Genomic DNA, 18,240 nt, shown 5'->3' with positions numbered 1-18,240 from the left:
AATGATATTAAAATATATTCTATTTATTATAGCATAAAACACACAAAGTAAAAAGTGAAAATACTATATTTTATAGATATTTTAAGTGTTACTCAATTTTAAAATTTTTAATTGTATAATTATTAGAGGAGAAAAATACTGACAAAAGATTATGAAATTATATATTAAAGTAAAAAGATGAAAAATATATTTGATATATATTTTAATGAACTTATACAATAATTACATAATTAAGGAGAAAAATTTAATTTTATATTTAAATGCTTTTTCACTTTTTTACTTAACATATTAAAGTAAAAAAAATATATAATACATATTTTTATATTAATATTAATCATTTATATTATATCGTTTATAATATATAATACATTTAATTAATATATACACATTGCATATAGACTATATATGTGTGTGTAAAAAAATACAAAGAAATATAAAAATATAAAAAATATATGTAAGAAAAGTGAAAAATTATATTTGATATGTATTTTTTAATTTTAACTTTTTAATTGTATAATTACTTGAGAAAATTTTATATTTAAATATTTTTTCACTTTTTAACTTTAGATATACACATGTAAAAACTATATTAATATTTATGTATTTTTTTTTATTTTAACTTTTTAATTGTATAATTAAGGACAAAAAATAGATTTTATATTTAAATACTTTTTTTTAATTTAACATTGAAGTAATACATTTTTATTTATATAATACACATTTTTATATTAATATTAATTATATGATTTATAATATTTATTAATTAAATTCATATATACACATTGCATAGACTATGTGTGTGAAAATATATATATATAAAAATAAAAAAACGTGTAAAAAAATGAAAATTTATATTTAATTTGTATTTTTAATCTTAACCGTTTAATTGTATATTTAAGTAGAACATTTTAATTTTATTTAAATACTTTTTCACTTTTTTACTTAGATATATACATGTAAAAATTATATTTTATATATTATTATATAATACACTTTAATATTGTTACATTTATAATAATATTAAAATATATTCTATTTATTATAGCATAAAACACAAAGTAAAAAGTAAAAATACTATTTTTTATATATATTTTAAATGTTACTCAATTTTAACATTTTTAATTGTACAATTATTTGAGGAGAAAAATACTGACAAAAGATTATGAAATTATATATTAAAACAAAAAGGTGACAAAAATATTTTTTAAGAACTTATATAATAATTGTATAATTAAGGAGAAAAATTAAATTTTATATTTAAATGCCTTTTCACTTTTTTACTTAACATATTAAAGTAAAACATTTTTATTTATATAATACACATTTTTATATTAATAATATTAATCATTTATATTATATAATTTATAATATATAATAAATTTAATTAATATATACACTGCATATAGTCTATATGTGTGTGTGTGTGTGTGTAAAATAATACAAATATAAAAAAATAAAAAAAATATATGTAAGAAAAGTGAAAAATTATATTTGATATGTATTTTTTAATTTGAACTTTTTAATTGTGTAATTACTTGAGAAAATTTAGATTTTATATTTAAATATTTTTTCACTTTCTAACTTTAGATATACATATGTAAAAACTATATTAATATTTATGTATTTTTTATTTTAACTTTTTAATTGTATTAATTATTTTATGTTTAAATATATATTTTTTAAATGTAACGTATTGAAGTAATACATTTTTATTTATATAATACACATTTTTATATTAATATTAATTATATTATCTAATTTATATTTAATAATTTATATATACACATATTGCAGACTGTGTGTGGAAAAAAATAAACAGAAATATGAAAATAAAATAAAAAATGTGTGTAAAAAAGTGAAAAATTATATTTTATATATATTTTAAATCTTAACCTTTTAATTGTATATTTAAGCAGAGAATTTTAATTTTATTTAAATACTTTTTCACTTTAAATGTATACATGTAAAAAATATTTCATATATTTTTATATACACAATTTAATGTTACATTTATAATAATTAAAATACATTCAATTATAGTATAAAACAAAGTAAAAAGTGAAAATACTATATTTTAAATGTTATTCAATTAAAAAAAATAATTTTACAATTTTTTGAGGAGAAAATACTGACAAAAGATTATTAAAGTATATATATTAAAGTAAGAAGGTGAAAATTTATATTTGATATTTTTTTACTTTAACTTTTTAATTGTATAATTAAGGAGAAAATGTGATTTTATAAATACTTTTTTTTTATTTTTACTTTAGATATATAGATGTAAAAATTACATTTTATTTGTTATTATATAATACACTATTTAGTATTGTTACATTTATAATATTAAAATATATCCTATTTATTATAGTATAAAAAACACACACACACAAAGTAAAAAGTGAAAATACTACAATTTATGTTTTTAAAATTGTACTCAATTTTAAAATTTTTAATTTTACAATTATTTGAGGAGAAAAATACTGACAAAATGATTATGAAATTATATATATTAAAGTAAAAAGATGAAATTTTATCCATATGAAAGTAGAAACTGTTAAAAAAAATTCAAAAAAATAAAATTATCTTTTCAAGTCAGACTTGCATTTGTTTATACATTCTAGAGCAGATTTTACAGCAATATTTCAACATCCATGACATGTTATTGTATTCTCAGGGAAATATGCCACAAAAACTTTGAATACTCTGACATGTATATTAATGCTAAAACACTGACTATGAAAAACACTGAAATGAAACAAACTTTATCCAGTTATTTAACTGTATTGTACAAGAGAATTTCTTTCAAGTGAAATGTGCTTCAAGAAAGCTTTAGAAATACAGAAGTTCCCTTATTTAGTGACTTTGATGCATGTAACGGTTGTTTAAAGCGCATATGTGCTATATTTGATGGTAATATTGTGTGTGTGAGGTGTCTATGGTGCAGACGTGGAGAAAGCGCAGTCGTGGTTCTGGTGGAGACGAGCGAGCGGATGGGAGTACGGTGAATTCCAGTCTCTGTCAAACACGCCTCGCAGCTGCTGATGGAACGAGTTTTCTGAAGGATCCTGGGAAAGCACTAAACCCACACCGGCCGTGGTGTTGAAGTAGTCCGCTGACCAGTTAGACGTGCCTGGACACAAACAGGTTTGCTTTCAGATCTGTGTCAGTCGTTCATATATAGGGTTGAGGCTTCGGTCTGTAACTCACCCACATACGCCACTTTATCCGTCACCATGTACTTGTTGTGGTTGATTCTGGAATAAGGAATGTGTGACTGGTTTCCCGCTGGAATGACAAACACTCTCTGCAATAAGAAGCATTAAAAAAAACAGATCTTTATTGATGACATGCTTTTACATTTATATAAGTCAACAAGTACAATTAAATAAAAATGGAAAAACGAAAAATAAATAAATAAAATTTAATATACATCATGAAATTAAATGGGGGGGGGGGGTAAAAACTTGACATAATATTTAAAAAATAATAAGTTAATGTAATATACATCACAAAAAATGTATGAAGTGGGAAAAAAAAACCAATGTAATATACATACAGTAAAATTAAATAAGTTGGAAAAATAACGTAATGTAAATATTGCATATTAATGCAAATAATGTAATATTAAATAAAAACAATGCAAGGTTCAGAAAAATTAAATAAGTGGGGAAAAATAAAAACTTAACTGAATATTAAATAAAAAGTTAATGTATTATACATAGAAAAATTAGATAATTGGGGAAAACTTAATATTAAATATGCTAATATTATAAAATATTATAAAACATGATGTAATAGTGATGTAAAAAAAAAAGAAATGAATATAAAGAAAAATTTATTAAGTGGGGAAAAAACAATCTTAAATAAAAAAGTTAATGTAATTATATATATATATATATATAAATTCAGTAAGTGGGGAAAAAATACAAAATGTAAATGTTAAAAAATTTTTATTGTAATATACTTATAGAAAAATTAAATAAGTTGGAAAAATAAAAACGTAATGTAATATTGAATAAAAACAACGTAATATAAGGAAAAACTGAGTAAGTGGAGAAAAAAATATATATATATATATAAAATAAAATTGTAATATATATAAATAGAAAAATTAAACAAGTGGGGGAAAAAAATCTAAACTTTACTGAATATTAAATAAAAATTTAATGTAACATACATATAGAAAAATTAAGTAAGTGGGGAAAAAATATAATGTAATGTAATATAATATACTTAAAGAAAAAACCAATAAGTAGGAATAAATACAAACTTAATGTAATATTAAATACAAATTTATTGTAATATAGTTATAGAAAAATTAAATAATTTGGGAAAATAAAAACAATGTAATATTCAATAAAAACAACGTAACAGAAAGAAAAATTAAGTGGGGAAAAAATTTAAAAACCTAAATATGAAATAAAAAGTTAAATGTAATATATATATATATATATATATATATATATATATATATGTATATAGATAGATAGATAGATAGAAAAATTAAACAAGTGGGAGAAAAAAAAAATCAAAGCTTAACTGAAAAAATACTGTATATAAATAACTAAAAATGTTATGTAATATACTTATAGAAAAACTAAATAAATGGGAAAAAAAATAGAAACTTAACATAATATTAAATAAAAATGTAACATAATATAAATATAGAGAAATTAAATAAGTTGTAAAAAAAAAAACATGTAATGTACATCTAGAAAAAATAAGTACAATTTAATCAAAACAAAATAATATACATCTAGAAAAATTATAAACATCTAGAAAATTTAAATATGCAAAATTAAATAAATAACAATGTACATCTATAAAAATAAGTAAAATTAAAAATGTAATATAATATGCATCTAGAAAAATTAAATAAGTAGAATTAAATAAAAACTTAATGTAATATACATCTACAAAATTATGAGTAAAATTAAATAAAAATGTAATATACATACAGAAAAATTAAATAAGTTGGAAAAATAACGTAATGTAAATATTGCATATTAATGCAAATAATGTAATATTAAATAAAAACAATGCAAGGTTCAGAAAAATTAAATAAGTGGGGAAAAATAAAAACTTAACTGAATATTAAATAAAAAGTTAATGTAATATACATAGAAAAATTAGATAATTGGGGAAAACTTAATATTAAATATGCTAATATTATAAAATATTATAAAACATGATGTAATAGTGATGTAAAAAAAGAGAAATTAATATAAAGAAAAATTTATTAAGTGGGGAAAAAACAATCTTAAATAAAAAAGTTAATGTAATTATATATATATATATATATATAAATTCAGTAAGTGGGGAAAAAATACAAAATGTAAATGTTAAAAAATTTTTATTGTAATATACTTATAGAAAAATTAAATAAGTTGGAAAAATAAAAACGTAATGTAATATTGAATAAAAACAACGTAATATAAGGAAAAACTGAGTAAGTGGGGAAATATATATATATATATATATATAAAATAAAATTGTAATATATATAAATAGAAAAATTAAACAAGTGGGGGAAAAAAATCTAAACTTAACTGAATATTAAATAAAAAGTTAATGTAACATACATATAGAAAAATTAAGTAAGTGGGGAAAAAATATAATGTAATGTAATATAATATACTTAAAGAAAAAACCAATAAGTAGGAATAAATACAAACTTAATGTAATATTAAATACAAATTTATTGTAATATAGTTATAGAAAAATTAAATAATTTGGGAAAATAAAAACAATGTAATATTCAATAAAAACAACGTAACATAAAGAAAAATTAAGTGGGGAAAAAATTTAAAAACCTAAATATGAAATAAAAAGTTAAATGTAATATATATATATATATATATATATATATATGTATATAGATAGATAGATAGATAGAAAAATTAAACAAGTGGGAGAAAAAAAAAATCAAAGCTTAACTGAAAAAATACTGTATATAAATAACTAAAAATGTTATGTAATATACTTATAGAAAAACTAAATAAATGGGAAAAAAAATAGAAACTTAACATAATATTAAATAAAAATGTAACATAATATAAATATAGAGAAATTAAATAAGTTGTAAAAAAAAAAAAAAACATGTAATGTACATCTAGAAAAAATAAGTACAATTTAATCAAAACAAAATAATATACATCTAGAAAAATTATAAACATCTAGAAAATTTAAATATGCAAAATTAAATAAATAACATAATGTACATCTATAAAAATAAGTAAAATTAAAAATGTAATATAATATGCATCTAGAAAAATTAAATAAGTAGAATTAAACAAAATCTTAACATAATATGCATCTAAAAAATTAAATAAGTAAAATTAAATAAAAACTTAATGTAATATACATCTACAAAATTATGAGTAAAATTAAATAAAAACGTAATATACATCCAGAAAAATTTAATAAGTAGAACTAAATTCATAAATAATTCTAAATAAAAACTTCAACTTTGTTGATATACATCAACAAAAATGTAAAATGTAGATTTAAATGTATTGTTATTTACATGTACAAAAATTAAGTACAATTAATTTCGAAAAACATCCAGATGAAGAGGAAATATCTTAATGAACAGATGCTCACATTACACTTAATATACTGTATAAAAATAATATGCATTTACATGATATTCTATTGCCTAACAATGGGTTGCATAAACAACATAAGTATATTGATCTACAAAAACGAAATGATTTACTATTATTTTGATGTAGTAAACTCAGACCAAATTTGTTGAAATGTTGATACTAAATGAGTTAGAAGGCCTTTGTTAAAACATGCTTATAAATGTTATATTTACTATTTTACTATCAGATTTTTACTGACGACGTGACGGCCTGTATTTTCATCCGTGACTCACCACAGCGATGTTGATGTCGTCTGCTGGCGAATGAAGAGCATCTAAAGACCTGATGAAGGGCCACACGGCCGGATCCGATTCCCATCCACAGCTGACCAGCAGACTGACCGACACGTTCCTGTCCACGGCTGAGCGCTTCAGAGCGTCTTCAATCACTGGCCAGTATCTGCAGAAACAAACATACATCATAAACACTCATGGAGCTCATCAAATGATATTAAGCGCATACGTCAGTCTAACTCGTATCCTGTTTACCCGTGATGATGAAAGAATTTCGAGGCGGGATAAAACTCCATGACCGCCACATGAATGAAGTCCTCAGCTCCTCTGATGGCCGACAGAATCGCGTCCAGATCTTGTGTGCGAGAGTCCGGACAGAAAACAGGCGGAGACGCCTGAGAAAGAGCAGAGATGAAGGTCAGTCTCTTCTGCTCACCATTTTTATATATATATATATATATATATATATATATACATTTTCATTTATTTATTTATTTTTGTTCGGTTTCATGTTTAATTTCATTTCAGGTAACATTTTCTTTTAGCTTAATTTTAGTTTCCGTTTTAAATTGAGTCAACTATAATCAATTTGCTTCATATAATATATTATTTATTCATATATTGAATTAGTGCTGGCAAGTGCTATTTTAGTATTTTATAGCAATGTTATTTTAGTATCATTTAGACACTATTACAGTTTTTAAAATTTTCTATCAGTTTTTATTTTCATATTTTCCATTTACATTTTCATTTAAGTTTTTTTTTTTGTTGTGCATCAAGTTAAACCAAATTAAAATGAGTTAAATGAATTTTTTAAAGTTTTATTTCATATTAATTTCATATATTTCAGTTAATGTTTATTTTATTTGAAACAACAGTTGTTTTTAATTAGGTTAATTTTAGATTCAGTTTTAATTTGAGTTAACTCCAATCACTCTTTTTCATATAATATAATATTATTTATTAATATACTGAATTAGTGCTGGCCAGTGCTATTTTAGCAATGTTATTTTAGTATAATTTAGACACTATTACAGGTTTTATTAAAATTTTTACATTTTCCACATTTTAGTCATTTTGTTGTGCATCAAGTTAAACAAAATTAAAATGAGATAAAATATTTTTATTTTATTGTAGTTAATGTTTATTTTATTTCAAATAACAAATGTTTTTATAAGGTTATTTTTGTTTCAGTCTTAATTTAAGTCAACTATAATCACTGTTTCATATAATACTTTATTATTTATTAATATATTGAATTAAATGAGTGCTGGCAAGTGCTATTTTAGTATTTTATAGCAATGTTATTTTAGTATAATTTAGACACTTATGGTTTTTATTAAATTTTTTTAATCAGTTTTTATTTTTATATATTCCATTTACATTTGAATTTTAGTTTTTGTCATTTTGTTGTGCTTTTTTGTCCTTTTTGGTATGCTTTTTTCTTTGCTATATATATATATATATATATATATATTTTTTTTTTTTTTTTTTTTTTAATTAAAATGAGATATGCTGCCTCAAAAACTAGTGGAAATAAAAAATTTATTTCATTTTAGTTAGTGTTTATTTTATGAAGTAATTTGTTACGTTTCAGTTAATTATAATAACACTGTTTTATATAATATTGTAGTATTTATTAATAAATTGAATTAGTTTCTATTTTCATATCTTCAGTTTTCATTTTAATCTCATTAATTTTGTTATTTTTATTCTGTTTAATTCGACTGAGCTTTAATTTTTTACTTAAACATTTAAATGAATTAATTTTAATTAAAAACTTTAATTAAACTTTAATATTACATTTATTAATTTAATATTAATTTTTTTAATTTTATTACTATATTTTTTTAGTTTACTTACAGTAATTGTAGTACATTAACTTAAACATTTTATTTTAAATAGTTTGGCCAAAAATGTATTATTTTTATTTTACTTTTTTTTTTATAAATTATTAATTTTTTGTTTTGCTTTTCATCTTATATTTATATTATATTCCAGCTTTAATTCAATTAATTCACATGAATACAGATGTGTGTTTGAGTCTTCAAACTCTCCTCATCCATCAGTTTTATAACACAAGCATTTCTAACACTGTAAATGAGTTTGTGTTTGTGATGTACCGCAATGTAAGCTTTGCTCTCTACTCCGCTCAGGTTGAGTGTCAGCGGACGTTCCTCATTGATTTGGGTGTCGTAGTCGGAGGGCCACGGATCCGGGATGGACGCGTTGGAGCGACCCATGACCCAGTACGACTGGAAAATCTTCTGAAGATCAGCAGCCAGAGCGCTGGAGTTATAGATGACCACGCCGAGCTCTTTGACCTACAGATGTTCACAGACACGTTACACTCATCCGTCTGACGTGTCTGATGAACAGATAAGAGTCGGGTGCTGCTCTGACCTGCGTTAAAGCTCTCCAGTCCATGTTGGCGCTTCCGATGTAAACGTGTTTCCCATCCACGATCCAGAACTTTGAGTGAAGAATTCCTTTGGTCAAACGGCCGAAATTCACACGGCGTATCTGCACTCCTGCATCAAAACACACAACTAAATCGGAACTACAACTAAAACTGTTACAAACATACCTGTTCATTAAAATAAATCTGTTATCAAATAAAACATAAATATTAGATACAAAAACTTACACTAAAGGAAAATTACAAAAAAAAAAATAAAAATAAAATGAGTTAAAGATGAAGCTATAAAATGACTTAAAACGAAAACTTGAAGTGAAATAAAAATAATTCTAATTAGTATTATTAAAATTATTACAAAAAAGTAACTAATAATTCAAAAGAAAACAAAAAAATTAAAATTAAATAAATAAAATTAAATAATACAAATAAAAAATATTTTTAAAACGTAAATAATAAAAACAAATTGATATTTAAAAAAAAATAAATAAACTAAAATAGTAACTAATTAATTAAATTAGATGAAAAACTTAAACTAAAGAAAAATTTAAAATGTTGGCTGAGGCACTAAAATTATTCACTGGAAAAATAAAAGTAAATGAAACCTAAACAATAGTTAAAAACAAAAGCATACCAAAATTACAACAAAAAATAAACTTTTTTTTTTTTTATGTTGCAAATAAAAAAAATAAGTTTAAGCTTAAGCACTAAAATTATTAACAATACTAACTAATTAATAACAAAAACTAGAACTGAAAGTAAAAAAAAAACCAATAATATGAAAAAATGCCATTTTTTAAAAAAAATATTAAGTCGTAATTAAAATTAAAACAAAGAATATTCAGAGAAAATATAAATATTAGATGCAAAATGTAAAATATTACTAAACTAAATAAACTAAATAAAGAAATAAAGAAACTAAATAGTAAATAAAGAAATAAATAAAAACTAATTTAAAACTAAAACAAAAACTGAAAAAAAAAGTTTAAAAAATTTAATTTTAAATTTTGCAAATAACTAAAATAAGTTTAAGCTGAAGCACTAAAATTTTTTAGCAATACTAATTAATAACAAAAACTAGAACTGAAAGTTAAAAAAAGCAACAAAATTATTTTAAAAATATTAAATAGTAATTAGTAATAATAATTTAGTAATTTTATTAAAACTATTAAAAAAATAAAAACACAACAAATTTACTTTAAAAATGTTAAGTAATAATGAAAACAAAGAATATTCAAATAAAATACAAAATAAAATATAAAAATAATGTAAAATGAAAACAAAAACTTAAATAATAATAAATAAAACGTAAATAGTAATATAAAAACAACAAACATAAAAATGACAAAAGCACATAACAAAATGACAAAAAAATGAAACTAATCATCAAAATGAAAACTTCAAATATTCTTCAAAATATTAATAAATACTACAGTGGTGTACAAATTATATTCCAATGACACTAGTAAAATGTCTTGGTTAATTTCAAGAGCTAATCAAATGTAGAAATATTCTTTCTTGCAGCTTGAACTAATTATTTTAATTTAAATAATGCATGTGAGTAAATGATAAGAAATTAGTCTGGAGTCTGTCAGATCAAATGAAATGAGAAATCAGCTTGTATAATTGCTGACCGTGTTCTTTGAGGATTTTCAGGTCGGTTGAGTTGGGAGCTAAAGTGGGGATGCTGGTGACGACGCGCACCGACACGTTTCTGGACGGTAAAGCCTTGAACTCTTCTAAAATGTCTCTGCCCTAAAACACAAAAAAAATCATGCTGTTCATCAAAAGGTTCAAAAACCAGTACTTCCACATGCATCATACTGCAGTCATATCTTCATGTCAGTGTTGAAGGTACCAGCGTGTCGGCGGAGGAGTTGACGTTGATGTCCTCGCCGGTCAGACACCAGTAGAACGACGCCACCTCGATCTGTTTGGAGGCCAAAGACAGAAGATCCTTCCAGGCATCATACAGATTCACTCCAGTATTCGCATTTCTCCCGTAATCCACACCCAGAGGGAAACTCTCAACCAGAACAATTCTAGGAGAAATCACACAACCACACCAGATCTGAGTTTGAGTCTGTGTATTTTGTTGCATTTGTTGTTTTCTTTTCTCTTGGTATTTTAGTTGGTTTATGTGACCATCCCTTCCTAAAACTTCATATGGGAACACAACACAGCCGTTACTGACAGGACTTCAGTCTCCAAAACAGCACAAATTCACCACAGCAGTCGACTAAACATAATCCTTTTCTTACAAAATCAGTAAAACTAAAACTATAAATAAATAAAAAAAAACTTTCATTACTTGAAATAAAAAAACATAAAAGCAAAGTTGTTTTATTCAGCTAGTTGCAAAAACAACATTTCTCACTTTGGTTTAGTTTGAGTTGAAGTACTAAAAATACTAAAAATACTAATTAAACAAAAATTCCAAACTTAATAAAAAATGTATACAAATAAAAAAAAATGAACAGAAATGACAAAAACACAACAAAATGACTAAAACTTTAAAATTAAAATAAAAAACAAACAAAACTTTAGTATATCAATGATACCTAAAACAAAACTAATAAATTAACAAATAAATATGTAAACAAACAAACATTTAAACAAACACATTAATAAACAAAAACATTCAAACAAACCAATAAAATAAAATAAATAAATAATATTGGTCAAAAATGTTCAGTTCTATTGTGGCATTCAAAGATATTTTGTCTGTTATAAATATTTCATCTGAAAAACAAATTTACATTCAATTGAACTGTAATCTTTGTAATCGATATCATGTCTTTAAAATTAAAAAAAAGAGAATAATAATAATATTTGAAGAAGCACTGAATTTGTCAGCTGAATAATTAAAAGAATAAATAAAATAATTTAATTACTTAAAATAAAATATATAAAAGCAAAGTTATTTTATTCAGCTAGTTGGAAAGGCAACATTTCTCACTTTGGTTTAGTTTAAGTCGAAGTATTAAAAATACTAAATAAAATACTAATTAAACAACAATTCAAAACTTAATTAAAAAAAACAAAACAATAGAAATTACAACAACAACAAAATTACTAACACTTTAAAATTAAAATGAAAAACAAAAAATATAAAATAAAAAGATATTCACAAAAAATTAAGTATATAATTTATACCTAAAACAAAATAAATACATTAACAAATAAATATAAAATAAATGTTTAAGCAAACATTTAAACAAGCAAATTAATAAACAAAAACATTTAAACAAACAAAATAAAATAAAAAATAAAATAAATAAATAATGTTGGTCAAAAATGTTAAGTTCTGTAGTGGCATTCAAAGATATTTTAGATATTAAATTAACAAATAAATATAAAAATAAATATTTAAATAAAAACAAACAAACAAAAACATTTAAACAAATAAACACATTAAATAAATAAATAAATAATAATAATAATCTTGGTAAAAAAATAGAAAAAATTCTATTGTGGCATTCAAAAATATTTTAGTTTGTTATAAATATTTCAGCTGAAAAACAAATTTCCATTAAATTGAACTGCAATCTGTAAATGGTATATATATGATGCAATATGTAAAAAAAAATAATAATAATTACTGAATCATATACACTAACAAACATTGAATTTGTCAGTTGAATAAATACATTTATAATTATTTAATCAAATAAATAAATAAAGCTGACAGAATAAACATTGGTCCAAAAATGTTCAATTCTGTTGTGCCATTTAAAAATATTTCAGTCTATTATAAATATAAAGATTTGTAATGTTTATCTTAATCACATGTTCAACAGCAAACAGATCCACTTCTAAGAAATGTGATGACTTGAGCTTTTTAAAAAGAGTAAGTTTGTGTTTGGAGGAAATTCATGGGAAATTCATGAGTAAGTGGGTTTTATTTTTATAGAAAATAAAAAGGTTAGCTCTCAACCCCCACGTATTCAGCAAAATCCAAATCCAAAGAGGTGAAGGTGGCAGGAAGTGAAAGCATGAAAACAGGAAGTCGACTCACCTGCTGTGCTCAGTGGGGTCAGTTTGATTGCAGGAGGGCGGCGTGTGATGGGGATTCAGAGCCTCGTTGATTTGATCCTCATACTTCAGTCTCTCGATTACTGCAATGGCCAATAAAACACCCAAAACCACCACACATCCGACAGCCAGCACAGTCGAGATGGGACACTTGGAGTCCTGCCAACACAACAAACATCACTAGATAGAAAACACCAGACGAGACGCTCGGAAAGCACCAAACTCACCCTGCGATTGGACACATAACTGTCATGTAAACTCTTGTACGGAGACGTCAGCTCATGACCGGCCAGTAACCGTGAAGATCTGAAAACACAACATGAAGAACAAGCATATATCATTCAGTCTACAACTAATTATTCTTGTAATTAATCAGTAGAAAGCAAATCAAACAGCAGTGAACTCACGCAGGCATGGTGAAGCAGGTGCTGTTGTTTTCTTGTGTCACATAAAGGGAAATATTCTTAAATAGTCCTGTTACTTCCTCATTCACTTTTCATTTCTGTTTTTTAATGTCACAACATTTGCAGGGGCATTCAGACATCTACATCACGTCTAATGTCAAAAGGAAATATATTTCAAGTTAATTTCTATTAAACATATTCAAATATGTTTCAAGAAAAACATATATAATGACTAAACAGACAGAGATACAAAAATAAATAAAGCAGGAAATTATTAGCCTACAAAAAAATAAGAAAATAAACAGATAAAAAGTACATAAAAATAATAATAAGTAATAGATACAAATAATAAATAATTAAATATTGTTTTTACCAATATCCACACTCAAAACACACGCTGGGTTATTTTATTTAAGTCAACTATTGTTTAAAAATTTATATATTGCTGGTTTAAATGGACTGGAACACACAGACAGAATTACTAGAGGCAACAGCAATAATCAAAAGATGAACATTTATTATTAAACAAAAATACAAGACAAATTGAACGTGTTTGGGTGAATACAGCATAGTTTACATCTCGTTTAACAAGCATTTTAGACATAAAAAATGTAACATTTAAAAGTAGAATTTAAATTTTAGTGTATTCAACCGTTCTCTGTAATTGCCTTTTTTTTTTACCTAAATAGAAAAAAATTCTCAAGCCGGTGCGTCGCTCAAATCTGAGGCGGTGAAGGGCTGCTGTTTGCCGGGTTAACTGCAAACTTTAGACCGCGGCCTCGCTTTTCACTCGTAGCTGAAAGACGCCATGACTGACTCCAAAAACTGCCCATAAACAAACAGTACTGACATTAGAGAACATATTTTAAGATGAAACCTAATATCAAAGTACAATAACGACTAAAATACGTTTATTTTATGCAAGACATAAGGCGTTTCAGGACTCATTTGATTTAGAACGGAAATTCGAGCGGGTTCGCAAATCTTTCGATTCAGATCCGAACTTGAGCGAGGGCTCGCGAATCATTTGAATCACTTTCATATGACGAATCATTTGATTCAGATCGGAAAGTCAGAGCGGGTTCGCAATCATTTCGTGAATTGAATGATTCTTCATTCTTCAGATCTGGACCACGGAGCGGGAATCGTTTGATTTAGATAGAAGTTTCGGAGGGGGTTCGCGAATCTTTTGATTCGGATCCGAACTTGAGCGAGGGTTCGCGAATCATTTTATTTAGGTCGGAAATTCGAGTGGGTTCGTGAATCTTTTGACTCAGATCGGAACCTCAGAGCGATCAATATTCAGGTCAGGACCACGGAGCGCGGATCGGGAATCATTTGATTTAGAACAGAAATTCGTGAATCTTTTGATTCAGATCCGAACTTGAGCGAGGGTATGCAAATCATTTGATTTAGGTCAGAACCATGGGAACAGGTTTGTGAATCTTTTGATTCAGATCGGAACCTCAGAGCAGATTCGCGAATAATTTCGTGAATTGAATGATTCGCGATTCACGATCATTATTCAGTTCTGGACCACGGAGCGGGAATCGTTTGATTTAGATAGAAATTCCGGAGGGCGTTAGTGAATCTTTTGATTCAGATCCGAACTTGAGCGAAGGTTCGCGAATCATTTGATTTCGGTCGGAAGTTCGAGCGGGTTCGTGAATCTTTTCATTCAGATCGAACCTCAGAGCGGATTCACGAATCATTTTGTGAATTGAATGATTCGCGAATCGTGATCAATATTCAGGTCAGGACCACGGAGCGTGGATCGGGAATCATTTGATTTAGAACGGAAATTCGTGAATCTTTTGATTCAGATCCGAACTTGAGCGAGGGTTCGCGAATCATTTGATTTAGATCGGAACATGCAGACGGGTTCGTGAATCTTTTAATTCAGATCAGAACCTCAGAGCAGATTTTGCGAATCATTTCGTGAATTAAATGATTCGCGAATCGCGATCCACTCTCAGGTCCCACGGAGAGCGAATCGGGAATCGTTTGATTCAGATCGGGACTTAGGAATTGTGAAATTTAGCTAGCAGGTAACAAGGCAAGGCAAGTTTATTTATATAGCACATTTCATACAGAGAAGTAATTCAAAGTGCTTTACATAAAAGGAAGTAGAATAATCATAAAAACAATAATAAAAAACAATAATCACAAAAAAGGAAGTACAACAATCATAAAAACAATGATCACAACAATAAAACAAAAAATGTAAAATGTAAAAACTGACTGATATAATGATTTAAAAATGATTTAAAAATTGATTTAAAATAAGTTTAAGACAGTTGAAAACAGAATGCAATCAGTTCAGACGAAGCACAGTGCTCATCCAGTAAATGCACAGCTAAACAGATGATACATTACGTCCTATGTTCCTATATTTTTCAAGAAGCCCTAATGAGACAGTCCAAAGAAAACATCTTTAAAACAAAAACAAAAGTCACTTTCAAAATGAGATTGGTTGAACAGAAAAAATCTGACCATAATGTCTCTGTGTGGGTATTTCCCAAAACAAATGAGTAAATCTTCCTCAGAAAAGACAAAAACAGCAACTTACTTCAATGTCTGACTTATATCATAATTACATCCATAAGCTTTTCGTAAAATTTGGAGTAACTCATGAATCTGTTGTTTGATCTCTTCATATTTTTGGAGTGAACTATGGTTTCCAAAGTCGGACATCGCTTGTTATGATTTTCAAGGGTGTAAAATTTAGTAGATTTTATGACACATCCCTGACGATATCCACACACTATACTCAATTGTCCCAATAATTTTGATCAAACAATTAAATGTCTCTCTCCATGCCAAAATCAAACCTACGCCCTTGACAATCTCTAATTTATTTACATTTAGTGTACAATGTACACTACCGTTCAAAAGTTTGGGGTCAGTAAGACTTGTAATAGTCTTTAAAGAAGTCTCTTATGCTCATCAAGGCTGCATTTATTTGATTAAAAATATAGAAAAAAACAGTAATATTGCAAAATGTTTTGACAATATAAAATAATGTTTTTTATTTTAACATACTTTAAAATAGAATTTATTCCTGTGATGAAAAGCTGAATTTTTATCAGCTGTTACTCCAGTCTTAAGTGTCACATGATCCTTCAGAAATCATTCTAATATGCGGATTTATTATTAGAATGAGCAATGTTGGTCAAGGTGTTGATTTTTGATCAAGTTGTTGATTTTTTTTTTTTTTTTTCAGGATTCTTTCATGAATAACAAGTTTAAAAAGTACAGTGTTTATTCAAAATATAAATATTTTATAACAATGTAAATTATTTATTATTAACTTTTAAGAAACTTTTAATTATTAACTTACATCCTTGGTGAATAAAAGTATTAATTTCTTAAAAAAAAAAAAAAAAAAAACAATAAAAATGTACTGACCCCAAACTTTTGAACGGTAGTGTATAAATCAACACCTAAATGTAAAATACATGTTTCTTAAATCTTTTGTGCACATCAAAGATGTTATTCATCATCTCAGAAAGAGGAACTGAGCAGTCACATATCAGAGCTCCTGTATATTATATAATAATATGTTGTTTGCTGTATAATATTAATATTTCATACCTGATTCAGTGGACTGTTGTTTGTCCAAACGCGTTAATGAGCACCACAGATGTGTCCGAGATGTTTTTGCTGCGGTGTCAGAAACTCCCGACTGCTCTGAGTAACAAACTTCAGTTTCATTTCAGCAGAAACTCGACTGACTATCAAAGCTTTACTGAAAAATGTTTGCATAAGCATTATTATCAGAGATCTATTTACATATGATGTTTACACAAGCTTTAGATGGACATTCAGAAGGGTTTAACTTGAGTTTAAAAACTGGTCAAGCAGAACTTAGTTCACCTACTGATTTTTTGATCAAAGAGACACTGATAGAATGCAAAAAATGACTTTTTTTACTCAGTATTTTTGTCTTGTTTTCCAGTACAAATATCTAAACATCCTGAAGATACATTTATTTATAATATACGAGTTTAAAGCTTAAAACAATAAAAAACAGTTTTGGAAAAAAATATTTTCCCTTTGAATTAAGATTATTTTTCTCCACTGTCAGATTTAGTTTTTTGTTTGTTTGTTTTTTTCATTTACATGCTTAAATTTACTTCATGTTGATACATTTTTCAGAAAACAAGACTTAATATTTTTTACTTATTTTTCAGTTTATGAATGTTTAGATATTTGTACTGGAAAACAAACAAACAACAAATTATTATTTTATTTTATAAATAAAAATGCGTAAATAAAAATGAAAAAAGAAAAGTTAAATAATATAAATAAATAATAAATAAAATATTGAAAAAATAAAGATCTAAATAATTAAAATAAGCAAATAAAGAATTTTTTTTTAAATAAAAATAATAAATAGAAAACAAAAAATAAGTAAAAATTAAAACAGTAAATGTAAATATAAAATAAAAACAAAAAATGAATAAAATAGTTAACTAATCTAAATAATATAATAAAAATATAAA

The 18,240-nt window shown here is 25.1% G+C and overlaps 1 protein-coding gene across 2 annotated transcripts; it reads right to left on the bottom strand.

Moving 5' to 3' along the window:
• Positions 1-2,433: 2,433 nt before the first annotated feature.
• Positions 2,434-17,471, bottom strand: LOC127180267 (5'-3' exonuclease PLD4). 2 transcript variants are annotated; one of them, XM_051134287.1, is made up of 13 exons: positions 17,330-17,471; positions 14,417-14,560; positions 13,739-13,886; positions 13,559-13,637; positions 13,315-13,490; positions 11,155-11,338; positions 10,931-11,051; positions 9,284-9,411; positions 9,004-9,204; positions 7,136-7,275; positions 6,881-7,046; positions 3,208-3,304; positions 2,434-3,130 (listed from the first exon to the last, which is right to left on the bottom strand). In XM_051134287.1, exons 3-13 carry the CDS (start codon positions 13,744-13,746, stop codon positions 2,934-2,936), a joined length of 1,497 nt encoding a protein of 498 aa, XP_050990244.1. In that variant the 5' UTR covers positions 13,747-13,886; positions 14,417-14,560; positions 17,330-17,471; the 3' UTR covers positions 2,434-2,933. The 2 variants fall into 2 exon arrangements, with proteins under 2 accessions (XP_050990244.1, XP_050990245.1); XM_051134288.1 differs by lacking the exon at positions 14,417-14,560 and having other exon boundaries at positions 17,330-17,465.
• Between the last annotated feature and the right edge of the window lie 769 nt (positions 17,472-18,240).

Source organism: Labeo rohita, chromosome 17 (assembly GCF_022985175.1).
Source record: "Labeo rohita strain BAU-BD-2019 chromosome 17, IGBB_LRoh.1.0, whole genome shotgun sequence".
In the NCBI taxonomy this organism is placed as follows: Eukaryota; Metazoa; Chordata; class Actinopteri; order Cypriniformes; family Cyprinidae; genus Labeo; species Labeo rohita.
This window is presented reverse-complemented; position numbering and strand designations above follow the sequence as displayed.

Excerpts from the sequence above, each read along its gene's own strand:
- LOC127180267 (XM_051134287.1), bottom strand. Across the intron at positions 13,491-13,558 it reads GTTATGTGTCCAATCGCAGG|GACTCCAAGTGTCCCATCTC; the intron begins GTGAGTTTGGTG and ends TTGTGTTGGCAG. Across the intron at positions 7,047-7,135 it reads AAATTCTTTCATCATCACGG|ATACTGGCCAGTGATTGAAG; the intron begins GTAAACAGGATA and ends TTGTTTCTGCAG.